Source organism: Eumetopias jubatus, unplaced genomic scaffold (assembly GCF_037043125.1).
Source record: "Eumetopias jubatus isolate StellerSeaLion01/CBP00866 unplaced genomic scaffold, mEumJub1_p1.0 scaffold_4, whole genome shotgun sequence".
NCBI lineage: Eukaryota > Metazoa > Chordata > Mammalia > Carnivora > Otariidae > Eumetopias > Eumetopias jubatus.
In genome coordinates this window covers 49,540,807-49,556,143 of record NW_028274810.1, presented here as the reverse complement: position 1 = coordinate 49,556,143, position 15,337 = coordinate 49,540,807, and the positions used below count along the sequence as shown (strand labels likewise).

The window sequence follows — 15,337 nt, the reverse complement described above, 5'->3', positions numbered from 1 at the left end:
GAATGTTGAATGAATGAAGAGATAACATAGCTCAAAACCCTAATCAATATCTCAGGTATATAATTTTACCATAACTCATAATCATATTTTATTTTCCTCTTTTTAATATGCCAAAATATGCTTTTCGTGGGAACTGTTTAGGAAGTCAAGCTAGACAATAATGGTCTGGAGAAAATCTCACTACTTGCTATTATTTGTTTGACCCGCATAAAATCTATTATTTTACTTCCCTGTAACTAATAACATTAAAATTTATCTTTCTAAATATAAGTTGCACCAACTTCACATTTATGTATGTTTTAAAATAGAGAAGATTTACTTTTCATTCCACTTATTTCTGCTGGCAAACTCTTCAGTTGATTACTGGAAAGATTGAGCCGCACCAGACTGGAGAGAGAAGAAAAACTAGCAGGAACAGTTGTAAGACGATTGTTGGAAATATCCTTTAGAAGGAGAAAGAATGAATGAATCAATCAATCAATTAATCAATCGATAAATAAATAAATAATTGATCCCTCGAAGGGTTTCCAGAATTTTGAGGAGAATGCAACATAAAGAAAGACTATTTCAAAGGTGATATGTTTTGTAACCCTCATTCACTGACAATTTCACAAGCCTGTCTTTCTTTCACAAGAAAGGAATCAGAATGAATTCTGACTTCAGAAATACTTTACATAAAGGTTTCTGTTATTGCTAAGTCATGCTATATCATGCATCATGTTTTTAATTAAAAAATCCATTTGTCTATCTAATATTTATTGAGTACCTAGGATAATTAGGCAAACTGTATAGGTAAACTGTAATATGAAAAGAAAAATGTCTTTGCAAGAGAAAAAAAATCTTGAAAGACAAAAAATAAAGCTGAGAAAATGGACATTTTAATTTTTAAGGAAAAAAATATTCCCTCTCGGTTCTTCTGCAGACCTCAGCAAGTCTGCTTTGACTAAGTGCAGAAGTTTACTCTACTCTCTGCTTTTCCTTTGTTCAAGATTATCTGTTTTTTTAAGTCATTGCTTCTGTTTTTTCTTTAAAACATAAACAGTTAAGAAAGAACTTTTTTTGAAACTCCATTTAAAAGACAATCAGATAACTCTTATGACATCTGAATTCGGTATAAGTACTCCATTAGCTATCAGCAAACTGTTAGGCAGGGCCAGTTGCAACAATGAATAAAAAAAAGTTACTTAAGGGAACTTGTTCTCTGAAGACCCATTTAGTCTAACATTAAACAATTACATTCTGTAACTCTAAATCAATTAAGAAGATGGTAAAAGGTAGAAAACACTAGACCAGCTATTTTTTTTATAAAACACAGATACAATTATAAATAACACAAAATTATGTATCATAATCAACAGGAAACAACAATCTACAATTCCAATACTCTAAACACTAAGAATGAACAGATTACTATGAAATAAATACTTTGTAATATCAAAAGTTACTGATACTAAATGCAATGCAGTATTCTGGATTGGATCCTGGAACAAAGAAAAAAGGATATTAGTAGGAAAACTGGGAAAATCTTAATAAAATCTGTAGTGCAGTTAGTAATACTGTACCAGTGTTAATTCTTAGTTTTTCAAATGTCCCATGGGTATGTAAAATCTCAAATTAAAGAAAGCTAGGTGAAGAGTATATGGCAACTCTCTATTATCTTTATATTTGTGTAAATCTAAATTTATTTCAAAATAAAAAACTTAAAAAAGTTTTTGATACAGAAAAGATATTAATTCACAAATTCTTAAGATATTTTAAAAAACCCAAATCAACAAAATTACTAATAAAGTTAAACACTTAATTATTGCAGGGGCACCTGGGTGGCTCAGTTGGTTAAGCACTGCCTTCAGCTCAGGTCATGATCCCAGGGTCCTGGGATCTAGCCCCGCATCGGGCTCCCTGCATGGCGGGAAGCCTGTTCCTCCCTCTCCCACCCCCCCTCCTTGTGTTCTTTCTCTAGCTGTCTCTCTCTCTCTGTCAGTTAAATAAGTAAATAAAATCTTAAAAAAAAAAAAACCATTTAATTATTGCAGTCAATAATTAAATTAGATATAAAATAGAAGTACATTATACATAAATTAATCAGTATTTATGCTGTCATTTCTTCAATAAATATTCATTTAGTACCATTGCTAAGCAGCTTTTATATAACTTAAAGAAATATTACTAGCTTAAATTATTAAACATGCTTATACTTCTAATGTTGTGATATACTGTTGCTCACATTTATGATTTGATACTGAGTCCTTAATAATACGATTCTCAACTGAAATATCCTTTCATTATGCAAATGACTATCTGGGAACCCATAAAAAGGAAACAACTGGGAACTGCTACAGTTTATTAGGTTTCCTTTCTAATCTAAATACTCTTCTTTTTTTATTTATCAATTGCTATCTTTTACCATTACTTTATAAGAAAATCTGATGGCCCCTTCCTTAGCCATTCATTATATATACCTATGCTTTTGACTTTCCAAGCCTTACTTCCAATCTGATCAAATTGAAAGACAGATACTGAAGAATGGCTGTGGAGGGTTATAAATGTTGATTTCAAACACTAGAGCAGATGAGGGAAATATCAAGGGGGATGTATTTACAGGAAAAAAAAAATAGAGGTAAAAGAATTAACTTCCCCTTTAATGAGAAATAAACTTTAAGACTAAATTGACGTAAGTTTTTGAAAATATGTAATAGGTAAAACAACAAGAATGTAAGAGGAGATAACTATGTGGAGTAAAGATTATATATTAGAACAAGTAATCTAATCTAGCTAGTCTTTCAGATCAAGTATTTTAGTGGAATCTTACTCCTTCAGGGGTATAATGGGAGAAAAAAAGGGATACACTTTAGAGTCAAACTGACATGTTAAAATCCTGAATTCATTACTTATTAGTTACATGGCTTCAGATAAGGTACCTTTTTTTTTTAATAAACCGTAGTTCCATATCTGTATTAGGGGATAAAACTATGTACCTTGCTATATGTAAAGCACAAAGCAATGTGCCTATTATTCTCATTATTCTTAAAATAATATCTGTATTGCTTTATGGTTATCTCTATTTAGGTTGTGACATAGATGGAATGAAAATTTTGTGAGGTAAGGTGGACATTTTGAAAAATAGGGAAGAAAAGGCAGGCCTTAAAGGGACTGTCTGAACACTCAAAGGACAGGAGGGTTATAGGGACAATAAAGAAGGAATGGGTATACAAATGGAAATTCTTATATGCTAAAGACACCTTTCCCCTATTTTGCAAAGCCATAAAATCCTTTGAATAACAGTCATCCTTATCACCCCCTTCCCACACTCTATTCTTAAATTAAAACCTAAGGTGATTTTATAAGAAAAAATAGGAAAAATAAATTTACAATTACTAATTTAGCAATCTAATTGAATGCAGTTTCTGATAATCTAGTCCTATAATCATTTGTCCATGTTTTTCATGATTTCAATCATACATCCAATTTCTCAGCCTGATGAAAAATCACATCAGCCCCAAATTATATAAAAATTGGAAAATCACAACTTACCAAATCTTCTAAATTGAAAAGTTCAAATCCCTCTGGAATGCAAGTTAGTTCATTATGCTGGAGATATAGACCTTTCAGGTTTCTTAAATTTGTAATTTCTTCAGGAAGTATTTGCAGTTTGTTATGGCTATTGATTGATAAAATAAATGCTGAGTAATTCAGTAACAACATAATAAATATTTGTAAAGGTATTTTTGCTAACCAACTACATGGGCTCATTTTTAAAGATGAAATATGGTTATTAATTCTAAAAACTTATCAAACTTCACATCCTGAAAGTATATAACTCATTAAGATTATAGTCATCTAAAGTAATCAAATTGAGAGTTTCAAAGAAAACAAAGAAGTAAAGGTTTTTATTTTTTTTTTTAAGATTTTTATTTATTTGACAGAGAGAGACACAGAGAGAGAGGGAGCACAAGCTGGGGGAATGGGAGAGGGAGAAACAGGTCACCCTCCGAGCGGGGAGCCCGATGTGGGGCTCGATCCCAGGACCTGGGACCATGACCTGAGCCGAAGGCAGACGTTTAACGACTGAGCCACCCAGGTGCCCCAAGAAATAAAGGTTTTTAACCAAATAATTTGTGAACTTTTGATTGCTTCCTTATAACCTACTCTTGATTTTATACGCAATGTGAGAGGATACATTGGACTCTTAATTTTTCATACTGTATCTGAATTTTATTTTATTTTTTTTAAAGATTTTATTTATTTGAGAGAAAGAGAGAGAGAGAGTAGTGCTCATGTGAGCACAAGTTGGGGGAGGGGCGGAGGGAGAAGGAGAAGCAGGCTCACCAGTGAGCAGGGAGTCCGAAGCAGGGCTCGATCCCAGGACCCCAAGATTATCACCTGAGCCAAAGTCAGACACTTAACCCGACTAAGCTACTCAGGCGCTCCTGTATCTGGATTTTAGGATTCTGACAGAGATATGGGCACATATACACTACAATGGAGTCACAGCTTCTATGGGGAATATGTTTCTAAGCTAGCACTCAAGACAAAAATAGGTATTTCTGTTTAAGGGCCTGGTATGTCCAGCTGAATGTAATGTGCAACTCCACTCTTCTTTGTACTTAGTTTTACCTTCAGCTCAGTCCTTCTGTAGAGGTACTTGGTTTATTTTTAGAAGTCCCAAGTCACTGAAGATGATACACTCCCTTATAATTAAGAGACGACCTGATTTAATTTATTCCCAGATTTACCTCAAATATTCACTTAGGAATTCCATTCTATTTTCATGCCATCTACAATTACTTAACAAATAACAGGGTGAAATGAGAAATATAATGGGGTAAAAATAACCTTAAATTATATAAAAATAAAACTAGTTGGAACAAAAATACCAAAAGATGTCTTCTAAAATAAATAAAAACCACTAAAAAATTGTCAAAAATTGGTTATTATTGTTGGTCACTTAATTGAAATCTTTGTAGATTTCACAGGGATGTAGTTGGGCAGAGATGTAATTCTAGCTACATATTTCCTCCATTCCTCTCCCCATCTATTTCCTCCATCCTAACACTTATACTCGGAAGTGTTGGAAGCTAAAGCTAAAGCCAAAGCCATACCCAATCCATACTCCCTCATATATTCTCTCAACCCTCCCCATTCTTGCCTTTGCAGGCCACATCCTGCCTTGGACTTGATGGGGAACAGGTTCTGATGTAGCTCTCAACAACTAGCACCTTTTATGTATAGATATTTTTGTTGATTTGTTGTAATTTTTTCAATAGATGAGGACTGTAACTTAAGGAAACGTTTTCCCTCAGGGCAATTAATTTACCCACAGAATACTGAGACTTGATTATGCTATGTTAGATAGATCTGTAACCATACCAATTTTATGAACCACAGTTTTTCAAACTATGTTTTGAACACTTAATAAACCTTTTTATTTTATCTCCTAAATGAAATCTTCCCAAAATCCCTTTCCCCTAATCTGCACATATGTAATACACATAAGGTACTTATTTCCTGGAAGTCTAGATGTGTATTAAAGGTCAAATAAAGTTAGCCAGAGCCTTAGCCACCTGGCTTCCCACATACCTATCAACAAGGACCAGAAACATATCTGTAGAACTCCAGGAGTCCTCAGAAAAGTTTAAAAGCTACTAATACTAAAACCATGACATTTTTCATCATTAATGAAAGAATTATTTCAAATTTTTTCCTATTGCTTAACCTAGATATTTTTTTAGAATATAAAAGTAACTTAAAACCTGAGATATCAACAAAAAGCTTACTAAAATAACCAGTAAAAATTGCTACATAAAAATAAAACAAAAAGAGGACACATGGGTGGTTCAGTTAGTTAAGCATCTGCCTTTGGCTCAGGTCATTATCTCAGGGTCCTGCTATTGAGCCCAAGGTCCTCAGGCTCCCTGCTCAACAGGGAGTCTGCTTGTCCCTCCCTCTCTGCCCCCCTGCCCACTTGTGCTCTCTCTCTCAAATAGATAAAATCTTTTTAAAAATTAAATAAACAAATAAAATAAAACAAAAAGTACTTAAAAAAATCAACTGGCCTTACATTTATAAAATCAGAAAAACATGCAGGCAATTCTGCAAAAATAATAAAAAATTCAACAAAAATAATCTGAGAAAATTTAAAATTCTTACTCTGGGGTGCCTGGGTGGCTCGGTCGGTTAAGTGCCTGCCTTTGGCTCAGGTCATGATCCCAGGGTCCTGGGATCAAGTGCCGCATTGGGCCCCCTGCTCAGTGGGGAGTCTACTTCTCCCTCTACCCACCCCGTTCTCTCTCTCTCTCTCACACTCTCCCTCAAATAAACAAAATCTTTAAAAAAAAAATAAATAAAAATTCTTACTCTGCTTTTACCACTTTGAGTTAATACAAAAATATTTTCTAGTATTAAAAAAAATTTTTAAAGAATATTAGATTTACACCCTTATATTAGCAATATTGAAATTAAATAAGCTTAAATTTTACCTGACATTAAGTTTCTGAAGATTTTCTAACTCTTTTATAGCAGAAGGAAGGGATGTCAGCTGATTATCATGTATCTAAAAGTTATTAAAAAACAGTCAATATCTTAGTCTTTTAATTCACCAAATGAGTTTGCCATTGTACAGAATTTTTCAACAATAATTCTGCTATTCTAATTCAATAGTATACTTAGAGTATTGTTAATTTGTTCTATGTATAGAAGAAGAAAAGGAATTTGAAGTTGACTAAGCCCCTGTTCACAAGTCATGAAGTGATAAGTCATCAATTTTAAATATTGCAATTAAAAAAAATAACCTTACCTCATTCAGTGGAATTTCAATCTCAAATGAGAGATGAGAGGGTTAGAAACTAATAGCACTTGGTGGTATAATTTATGTCAACATATACAAAAAATGAAAAGAAAGAGGAGGGGGCCCTCTATTATGTTCTCATATTATTTTTAAGATATAAGGAAACTTAGAGAACACCTAAGTCAATCCATTCATTTTGCAAATGAGGAAAATAAAAACTTCTCTAGAAATTTGACCAGATCCAACACTTTCAGACATGAATTGGAAGATTTCTGATGTTCCTAAGTAAAGTACATCAAAACTCCAGATTGTGAAATAAACTACTCATGCTTTACAATATGACATGGCAATGAGACTAAAAAATAGTCCTTGAATAAACACACAAGAAGTTCAATAATTTAAGTGAGTATTGAAGTTTAAAAAAAAAAAGTAATTTCAAGTACTGCTTTAACGTCTAGAATGATGAAGAGAAAAATAACAGCAATAAAAGAAAAAAGATGAGCAACAGCAACCACTTGTTAAATATGGATTCTGTTTGCATGCAATAATGCATTCAATTCTAAGAACAATTTTTAAAAATAGGTAGTAGTGTCAGTCCTGGTTTATAGATGTGGAAACTGAGGTATAATGAAGTAACTTTCCCAAGGTCACACAGCTATCAAGTGACGCAGTCAGAATTGGAAGCCTTATGATCTGTGAGTGCACTCTTAACCATCATGCTATGCCTATCAATAATTTATTCTTCCTTACGTTCTACCAATTAAACACGTGTTTTCTGCTTATCAAAGCCTAAATTTACCTTTAGAGTCTCTTTAACAAGCCCTATTGATACCAGTCAACTTACATCAAGAACAGTGAGTGCAGGCAGGAGTCGTAGGTCATCTGTCAGTGACTTAAGTTTATTGTTGGATATGATTAGTTTGGTCAAATCCGTCTGCTCCCACCATCGCTCAGTAGCACTGAATGAAAGATTCTGATTAGCTTCCTCAGGAATATCCACATTTATTCTCCAGACACATTGAGGTACTATTTCCATCACCACCACACCAAAAAGAAAGAAAACAAGAAGTGAGATACTAAGTGACATACTTTTATAATAGCCATTCAGTTTATCTATTGAAAAGCATTTTCTGAAACATTAAAAACTTTTTAGGGGCGCCTGGGTGGCTCAGTCGTTAAGCGTCTGCCTTCGGCTCAGGTCATGATCCCAGGGTCCTGGGATCGATCCCCGCATCGGGCTCCCCGCTCCGCGGGAAGCCTGCCTCTCTCTCTCCCACTCCCCCTGCTTGTGTTCCCTCTCTCGCTGTGTCTCTTTCTGTCGAAAAAATAAATAAAATCTTTAAAAAAAAAAAAAAACTTTTTAAAAAGAGCAATAAATTACAACTAAAGTTGATTTTGTTCAAAAACATAATGTGAGGGCGCCTGGGTGGCTCAGTTGGTTAAGCAACTGCCTTCGGCTCAGGTCAAGATCCTGGAGTCCCAGGATCGAGTCCCGCATCGGGCTCCCTGCTCAGCAGGGAGTCTGCTTCTCCCTCTGACCCTCTTCCCTCTCGTGCTATCTCTCATTCTCTCTCTCTCTCTCAAATAAATAAATAAAATCTTTAAAAAAACCAATGTGATATGTATTTTATATATTAAATCTTACTTTTATTTTTTTTAAGATTTTATTTGTCAGACAGAGAGAGAAAGAGCACAAGCAGGGGGAGGGGCAGATAGAGGGAGAGGGAGAAGCAGGCTCCCCACTGAGCAAGGAGCCTGATGCGGGATTTGATCCCAGGACTCTGGGATCATGACCTGAGCTGAAGGCAGACGTTTAACCATCTGAGCCACCCAGGTGCCCCTTACTTTTATTTTCATTCAACTATATTTACTATACACATACTCTGCACAGCGCATTGTAGTAGATATATAAGACAATAAAGAAGGGACTTTATCATTATGCTAATACAATAAAAGCATGAAAATCAACATTTACAAGGTGATGTCATAAGTTTTATAACAGGAGTATATACTGAGAAAGCACTAGTAATAATAATATCTAATAATAATAGCTAACATTTACAAATACCAGGCAATTTTCTAACATACTCATTTAAACCTCATAATAACTCTGAGGTAGGTGCTATTACCATTCTCATTTATAGACAAGAAAAATGGGGCACAGAATGTATAATTTACCTAGGGCTATCCAGCTAGTAGGTAGCAGAAATGGGATTCAAACACGTGCAGAGCTATATTGTCTTGACTCTCAGGGGACATTTGGAAGGCATAACTAATTCTGGTAGCTGCTATTTTACCTAACATACAATTTTATTTCCTACTCCATCACACAATATTGTGTGAATTCTACTGCAGCAAATACAGTAACCTCTTAAACACAGCAAATAAGACCATATAAATTGAACAGGGAGAGTCCAGGTTCACCACTATAAAATCTGAAACTCCAGAAGGTATTAACTTGCTATAGCGTTGTAGCAAAACTATTTTAGAGTCCTTCATTCCAGGGCACCTGGGTGGCTCAGTCGGTTAAGCGTCTGCCTTCGGCTCAGGTCATGATCCCAAAGTCCTGGGATCGAGCCCTACATCGGACTCCCTGCTCAGTGTGGAGCCTGCTTCCCCCTCTCCCTCTGCCCACCCCCCAACCCCTCTTGTGCTCTCCCTCTCATTCTAATAAATAAAATCTTAAAAAAAAAAAGTCCTTCATTCCTTCATAAAAGTAGAACTACATAGTAGTATGATATAGAACTTTCAGCGGTTATTAATGAAGGCAACAAGTGGTTATATCCTGCAGTCATTGACTAAGATGTCAGAATGAGACTAAATAGAAAGCTGTGGTCAAAGTTTCAAATTCAGGACACCGAAGTATAATTCAGGATTACTAATCTGATACAATGGTTTTATAGAAGCAAAGCAAAGCTCCTGAAATCCATGAGACTTACACTCCTTCAAAAAAATGGGGTATCTAGGGGCACCTGGGTGGCTCAGTTGGTTAAGCGACCGCCTTCAGCTCAGGTCATGATCTCAGGGTCCTGTGATCGAGCCCCACATCGGGCTCCCTGCTCGGCGGGAAGCCTGCTTCTCCCTCTGACCCTGCCCCTGCTTGTGTTCCTTCTCTTGCTGTCTCACTCTGTCAGTTAAATAAATAAATAAAATCTTAAAAAAAAAAATGGGGTATCTATATTCATATTAGAATGAATGAAAAGATCCCTTTCCTACCCCTTCTCTCTGGTTAGGTAGCCTCTTCTTTATACTTCTACCAACGAATCCAGATAATATGAATATTATAGAATATAAGTCCATTCATGTTTCTGTTTGTGGATAGAGGTTTATTTTTAAAGTAAAGCAAAATAAAAAGAATTCACTCTCCCCAACTTTTCTGAGAACAAAAGCACCATAAAATGTACCATTATTACTACTATTACTATTACCAGTACTACCATTATTATTATTATTATTATTTTGGTATATAGGTATGGATGGTTGAGTGGGAATAAGGAATAGAGATCAACTACAGATTAGCATGAGAATTTATTGACACCAAAAGAATCCATATAACTGGCGATGTTCATGTATTTGACTAAAAATCAATGTTACTCTTGAGAAAAAATTTTTTATAAGTCACCAATGTGCCATCCAGGTTCAGTCACCAACAAAAATTTCCAGAACAGAAAAACAAGGCAAGATGAAACAATATAAAACACACAAAAAGGTACAGAAAAAACTATGTGATATGCACAACTCTACTCCTAAGAAAATATATAGAGCATTTGTGCATCTATTTTTCTCTGATACCTATATATAGGTACATTAAGATGATTATAATTAAAAAGCAATGTAATAACAAATTTTGGGGGGATGAAGGCAGGGAGCACAAGAAATTCATACACAACATAATGAAAATATCTGTTACCCATCAACTATACTAAATGAATGTTACAATTTTATCATTATTTCAGATTTTTTTGTTAGCAAAATTTGTCCTTGTGGGAACTATCAAGGAATGGATAACTGTTGATACTATATTGTTACTGAATATGTATCAATTTGCTTTACCATAAACACTGACATACTGCTCATTCTTTTCCCCATTACAGTTTGTGAGGTATCCCAATTTCTTGAAGAACTTATAGCTTCAAGATTCATGTCACTTTTCTTTTCCTACCCACAAACACAAAGAACCACTAAAAGTTATAAAAAGTCCTAATTATTGAGGAATTCTATAGAGCCATCCTAAAATAGCTTACCAATGCGTGAAACAAATACAATCAGGTAAAGATAAATGTCAATAGGCATATAAATGTGAAAAAAAATTACTATGTAGTCAGGTTTATTTATTTATTTATTTATTTGGCTCCACACCCAGTGTGGAGGCCAACATAGGGCTTGAACTTACAACCCTGAGAACAAGACCTGAGCTGAGACCAAGATTTTGACACTTAGCCAACTGAGCCACCCAAGTGCCCCTCATAAAGCACCCAAGTGCTTTATGTAATATTTAAAGTATATACCTAATATTTAAAGTATATACACAAATATTTAAAGTATATACATAAATATTAAAGTATATACATAAATTTAGAGAATAGTATAATGAAGTAACACTCCATGTATCCATCACCCACCTATAACAATTATCAACTCATGTCCAGTCTTGCTTCATAAATAATCTCATTTTATAATGATCTAAGCTACAATCATAAACTAGAAAAAGAACCCAAAGTAAACAAAAGCAAAGAAATAGAGGGGAAATCAATGAAACAGAATAGATAAAAAACAATGAAACCAATACCTGTTCTTTGAAAATTGGAATATCACCTTAGATCCTACAGATGTTAAAAGGATAAGGGAATATTATAAACAACTTTACATCTATAAATTCAACAGCTTAATTAAAATGAACAAATTCCTTGAAAGAGGGAAAAAAAAAAACAACAGCAATATAAAACCTGAATAGCCTTGCATCTATTAAAGAAATTGAATTTGCTATTTTAAATATTCCCATTTAAATATTTAAAACATATTTAAAACAAAGAAAACTCCAGGCCCAGATGGCTTCACTGGTGAATTCTAACAGACATCTGGAGTAGAAATGATATTAACTCTACATAGACTCTTTCAGTAAATGGAGGAAAGAACAATCCCTAACTCATTTTATAAAGCCAGCATTAGCCTGATACCAAAACCAGACAAAGACATTAAAAGAAAAAAAAAGAAAAAGAAAAAAACTACAAACTCCCTAATGATTATAGAGAGTTCCTATAACAAAATTCCTTAACAAATTTATTACCTACATATAAAAAAATACATCAGAATCAAGTGGGAATTACATCAAGAATCAAAGACTGTTTTAACATTTGAAGATCAATGAGATCTATCATATTAACAGAAAAAAAGACACCAATGATTCTCAAGAAATGCAAAAAAAAAAAAGCATCTGACAAAAATAAACAAGAAAAAGCTCTCAAAAACCTAAGTACTGAAGGGAATTCCTTCAACCTAATAGAGGGTTTCTATGAAAAGCATATAGCTAACATCATACATAATGGTAAAGACTAAGTGCTTTCGCCCATTATCACTACTTCAGAATTTTACTCTGGGTCCTGACCAATGTAGTAAGATAAGGAAAATAAATAAATGGCATTCAGATTGGAAAGGAAAAAGTAAAACCATCTCTATTAGTAGAAAACATGATCATCTATGCAGAAAATCCTAAGGAATCTAAAAAAATTATATGGAATGGGTTTAGAGATTCCACAGAATTCAAGGTTAATATACAAAAATCAACTGTGCTTCTATGTACTAGCAATCAATAAATGAAAATATTTTTTAAATACTTAAAGATTTGTAAGACACAGCATCTAAAATGATGAAATACTCAGGGCTAAGCTTAACAAATATATGCAAAACCTTTGGTATGAAAATAAAAAATATTGCTGTGAAAATTTAGAGAAGGTCTAGATATGCAGATAAATATACCACATTACAAACTAATTAAGTTGTCACTTCTCCCCAAGGTGACTTACAGATTCAGCACAGTCCTAATCAAAATCTCGGACAGCGTTTCCACAGAAATTAACAAGCTGATTCTAAAATGTATTAACAAAATGCAAAAGAACTAAAATAGATAAAATAATTTTTGAAACAGTAGAAAAAAGTTGTGGAACTTAATGGTACTTGATTTAAAGTCTTGCCATAAAACTTGTCAAGACAGTGTATTAGTATAAAGATATATAAATCAATAGAAAAGATGAGTTCAGGAATATTCCATGCAATAATATATTATCAATTATTTTCAACAGAAGTGCCAATTTAATAAGAAATAGTCTTTTCAACAAATGGCACAACAAATGGTAAATTCATATGGATAAAAAAATGAACCTCCACCTTTACCTTATGACACACTCTAAAATTAACTTAAAATAGATCATAGACTTAAATATGAAAGACAAAACTATAAAACTTCTAAAAGAAAGCAGAGGAGAAAAATCTTCACAGCCCCTGGATGGATAAAATTTCTTAGTATAGAAAAAGTACAAATCCCAAAAGAAAAATAACTGATAAACTGGGCTTCCTCAAAACTGAAAACTTACGTTTTTCTAAAGAAATCATTAATCCTCAGACCAGGAAAATATATTAGATATCAATAGAGATAGATATCTGAGAAGTACTTCTGTTCCCAAAATATAAAAGTTCTTACAACTTAAATACAAAGAGCCCAATTTAAAAATAGACAAAAAATCTGAACACTTGGCAGAAGATATACAAATGGCCAATGAACATTGAAAAAGATGCTCAACATCATGAGTCATTAAGGAAGTATAAATAAAATCATAAGGAGGTACTACAACACAAGCACAAGAATGCTAATGTCAAAAAGACTCACAATACAAAGTGTTGGTAATGATCTGGAGCAAATGAATCTCTCATGTTTACTAGGAGCAAAAAGCTCAGTAAATTCTTATAAAGTTAAATATACACTTATTACTATATGTCAAGCAATTCTACTCCCAGGTATGTCACTCAACAGGAATGACAACATATGTCTACACAAAGACTTTACTTGAAAGCTCATGGCAGTTTTATTCATAACAGCCAAAAACTAGAAGCAAATCAAATGTTGATCACAGGTGAATGGATAAACAAATTGAGGTATATACATACAACAGACTATTACTCAACAGTAAAAAAAACTACTGATATAAACAACAGGGATGAACCTCAGAAAACATACTAAGCAAGAGAAGCCTAAAACAGAACAAAAATTGCAAATGTATAATTCCATTTAAATGAAATTCTAGAAGCAGCTAATCTATATTGATAAAAAGCAGATCACTGGTTGTGTGGAATTAGCGGTGGGGGTTGACTAACAAAAAAGGGGCATAAGGGAACTTTTTGAGTGTTGGAAATACTTTATATTTTTTATTGTGGTAGTGGTTACACAACTGTATGTATGTGTATGTGTGTGTGTGTGTGTGTGTGTGTGTGTACATATATATATGTCAAAATTCGCTGAATGGTATACTTAAAATGGATGCATAGTGTTTATAAATTATACCCCAATAAGGTTAACTCAAAATAAAATAAAGATGATGTAATATATCAAGGTAATCTTATGTATGCATATATTCCCATATTTGTATATATATATATATATCAAATGAATAAACAAATTGAGGTATATATATATATGCATAAATACACATACATATATACACCTACACACACAGATATATATATTTCTCACAAGATGATAATTGTTTCAAACAGTACTACTTGATACAACTTTCTGCAATGATGGAAATATCCTATATGCTGCACTATTCAATATGGTAGCCACTAGCCGCATACAACACTTAAAATGTGGCTAAGGTGACTAAAGAACATGATTTTTAATTTTATTTAATTTTGGTTAATTAACATTTAAACAGCCATATGTAACTAGAGGCTTCCACAATGAACAGAATGGCCATGAATGAAGACTGAGAAAAGATTCCTTTGCATGTTTTTGGTGCATATTACTTTATCTTCTACTGACAATAGCTAATTATAGAAATGGGGACTACCTATGAGTTGATGGCAAAGAACTGCCTAATTTGGGGAAGATACTTAGAAGTGGGTAAGGGAAGAAACAGAGAAGAAATAAAAAAAAATGTTTAAAATGGTATTTACATGGAAGGCTAAAAGAATGTGTAGCCAGTAAACTACAGGAGCAACAAACCATGAATTTTAAAAATCTTTTTTGATGGTTTTGAACAGTCACATAGATATAATGATCACCCATAGTATATATATTTCCTTAAAGTAGAAAATCGTAATCATTCCTATTAAGGTCTGTACCCTTGTATATGTAGATTCCATCTGCTAAAAGGTTGTAAATATATTAAACTATAATACACCGTATCACATAATGGATGTATCACTGACCAAAGAGTCAGAGAACTAAGCGTTGGTTTAAACTGCGCAACTAATCAAACCAGCCAGTAATCCAGCATCTCTGGTTACCAATTTCCTTGTCGATTAAATAAGAGGGGCCCACAGTAACATAAAAGCTAG

At 33.5% G+C, this 15,337-nt stretch overlaps 1 protein-coding gene across 1 annotated transcript in view; it reads right to left on the bottom strand.

Annotated features, from left to right (window-relative positions):
• LRRC40 (leucine rich repeat containing 40) overlaps positions 1-15,337 on the bottom strand; it is a 54,143-nt gene that overhangs the window by 31,643 nt on the left and 7,163 nt on the right. The window contains exons 2-5 of the mRNA XM_028102539.2: positions 7,629-7,810; positions 6,477-6,550; positions 3,532-3,658; positions 320-443 (exon numbers count right to left, since the gene is read on the bottom strand). Of these exons, the coding sequence (XP_027958340.1) occupies positions 320-443; positions 3,532-3,658; positions 6,477-6,550; positions 7,629-7,810 (507 nt within the window). The remainder of the gene's footprint in view (positions 1-319; positions 444-3,531; positions 3,659-6,476; positions 6,551-7,628; positions 7,811-15,337) is intronic.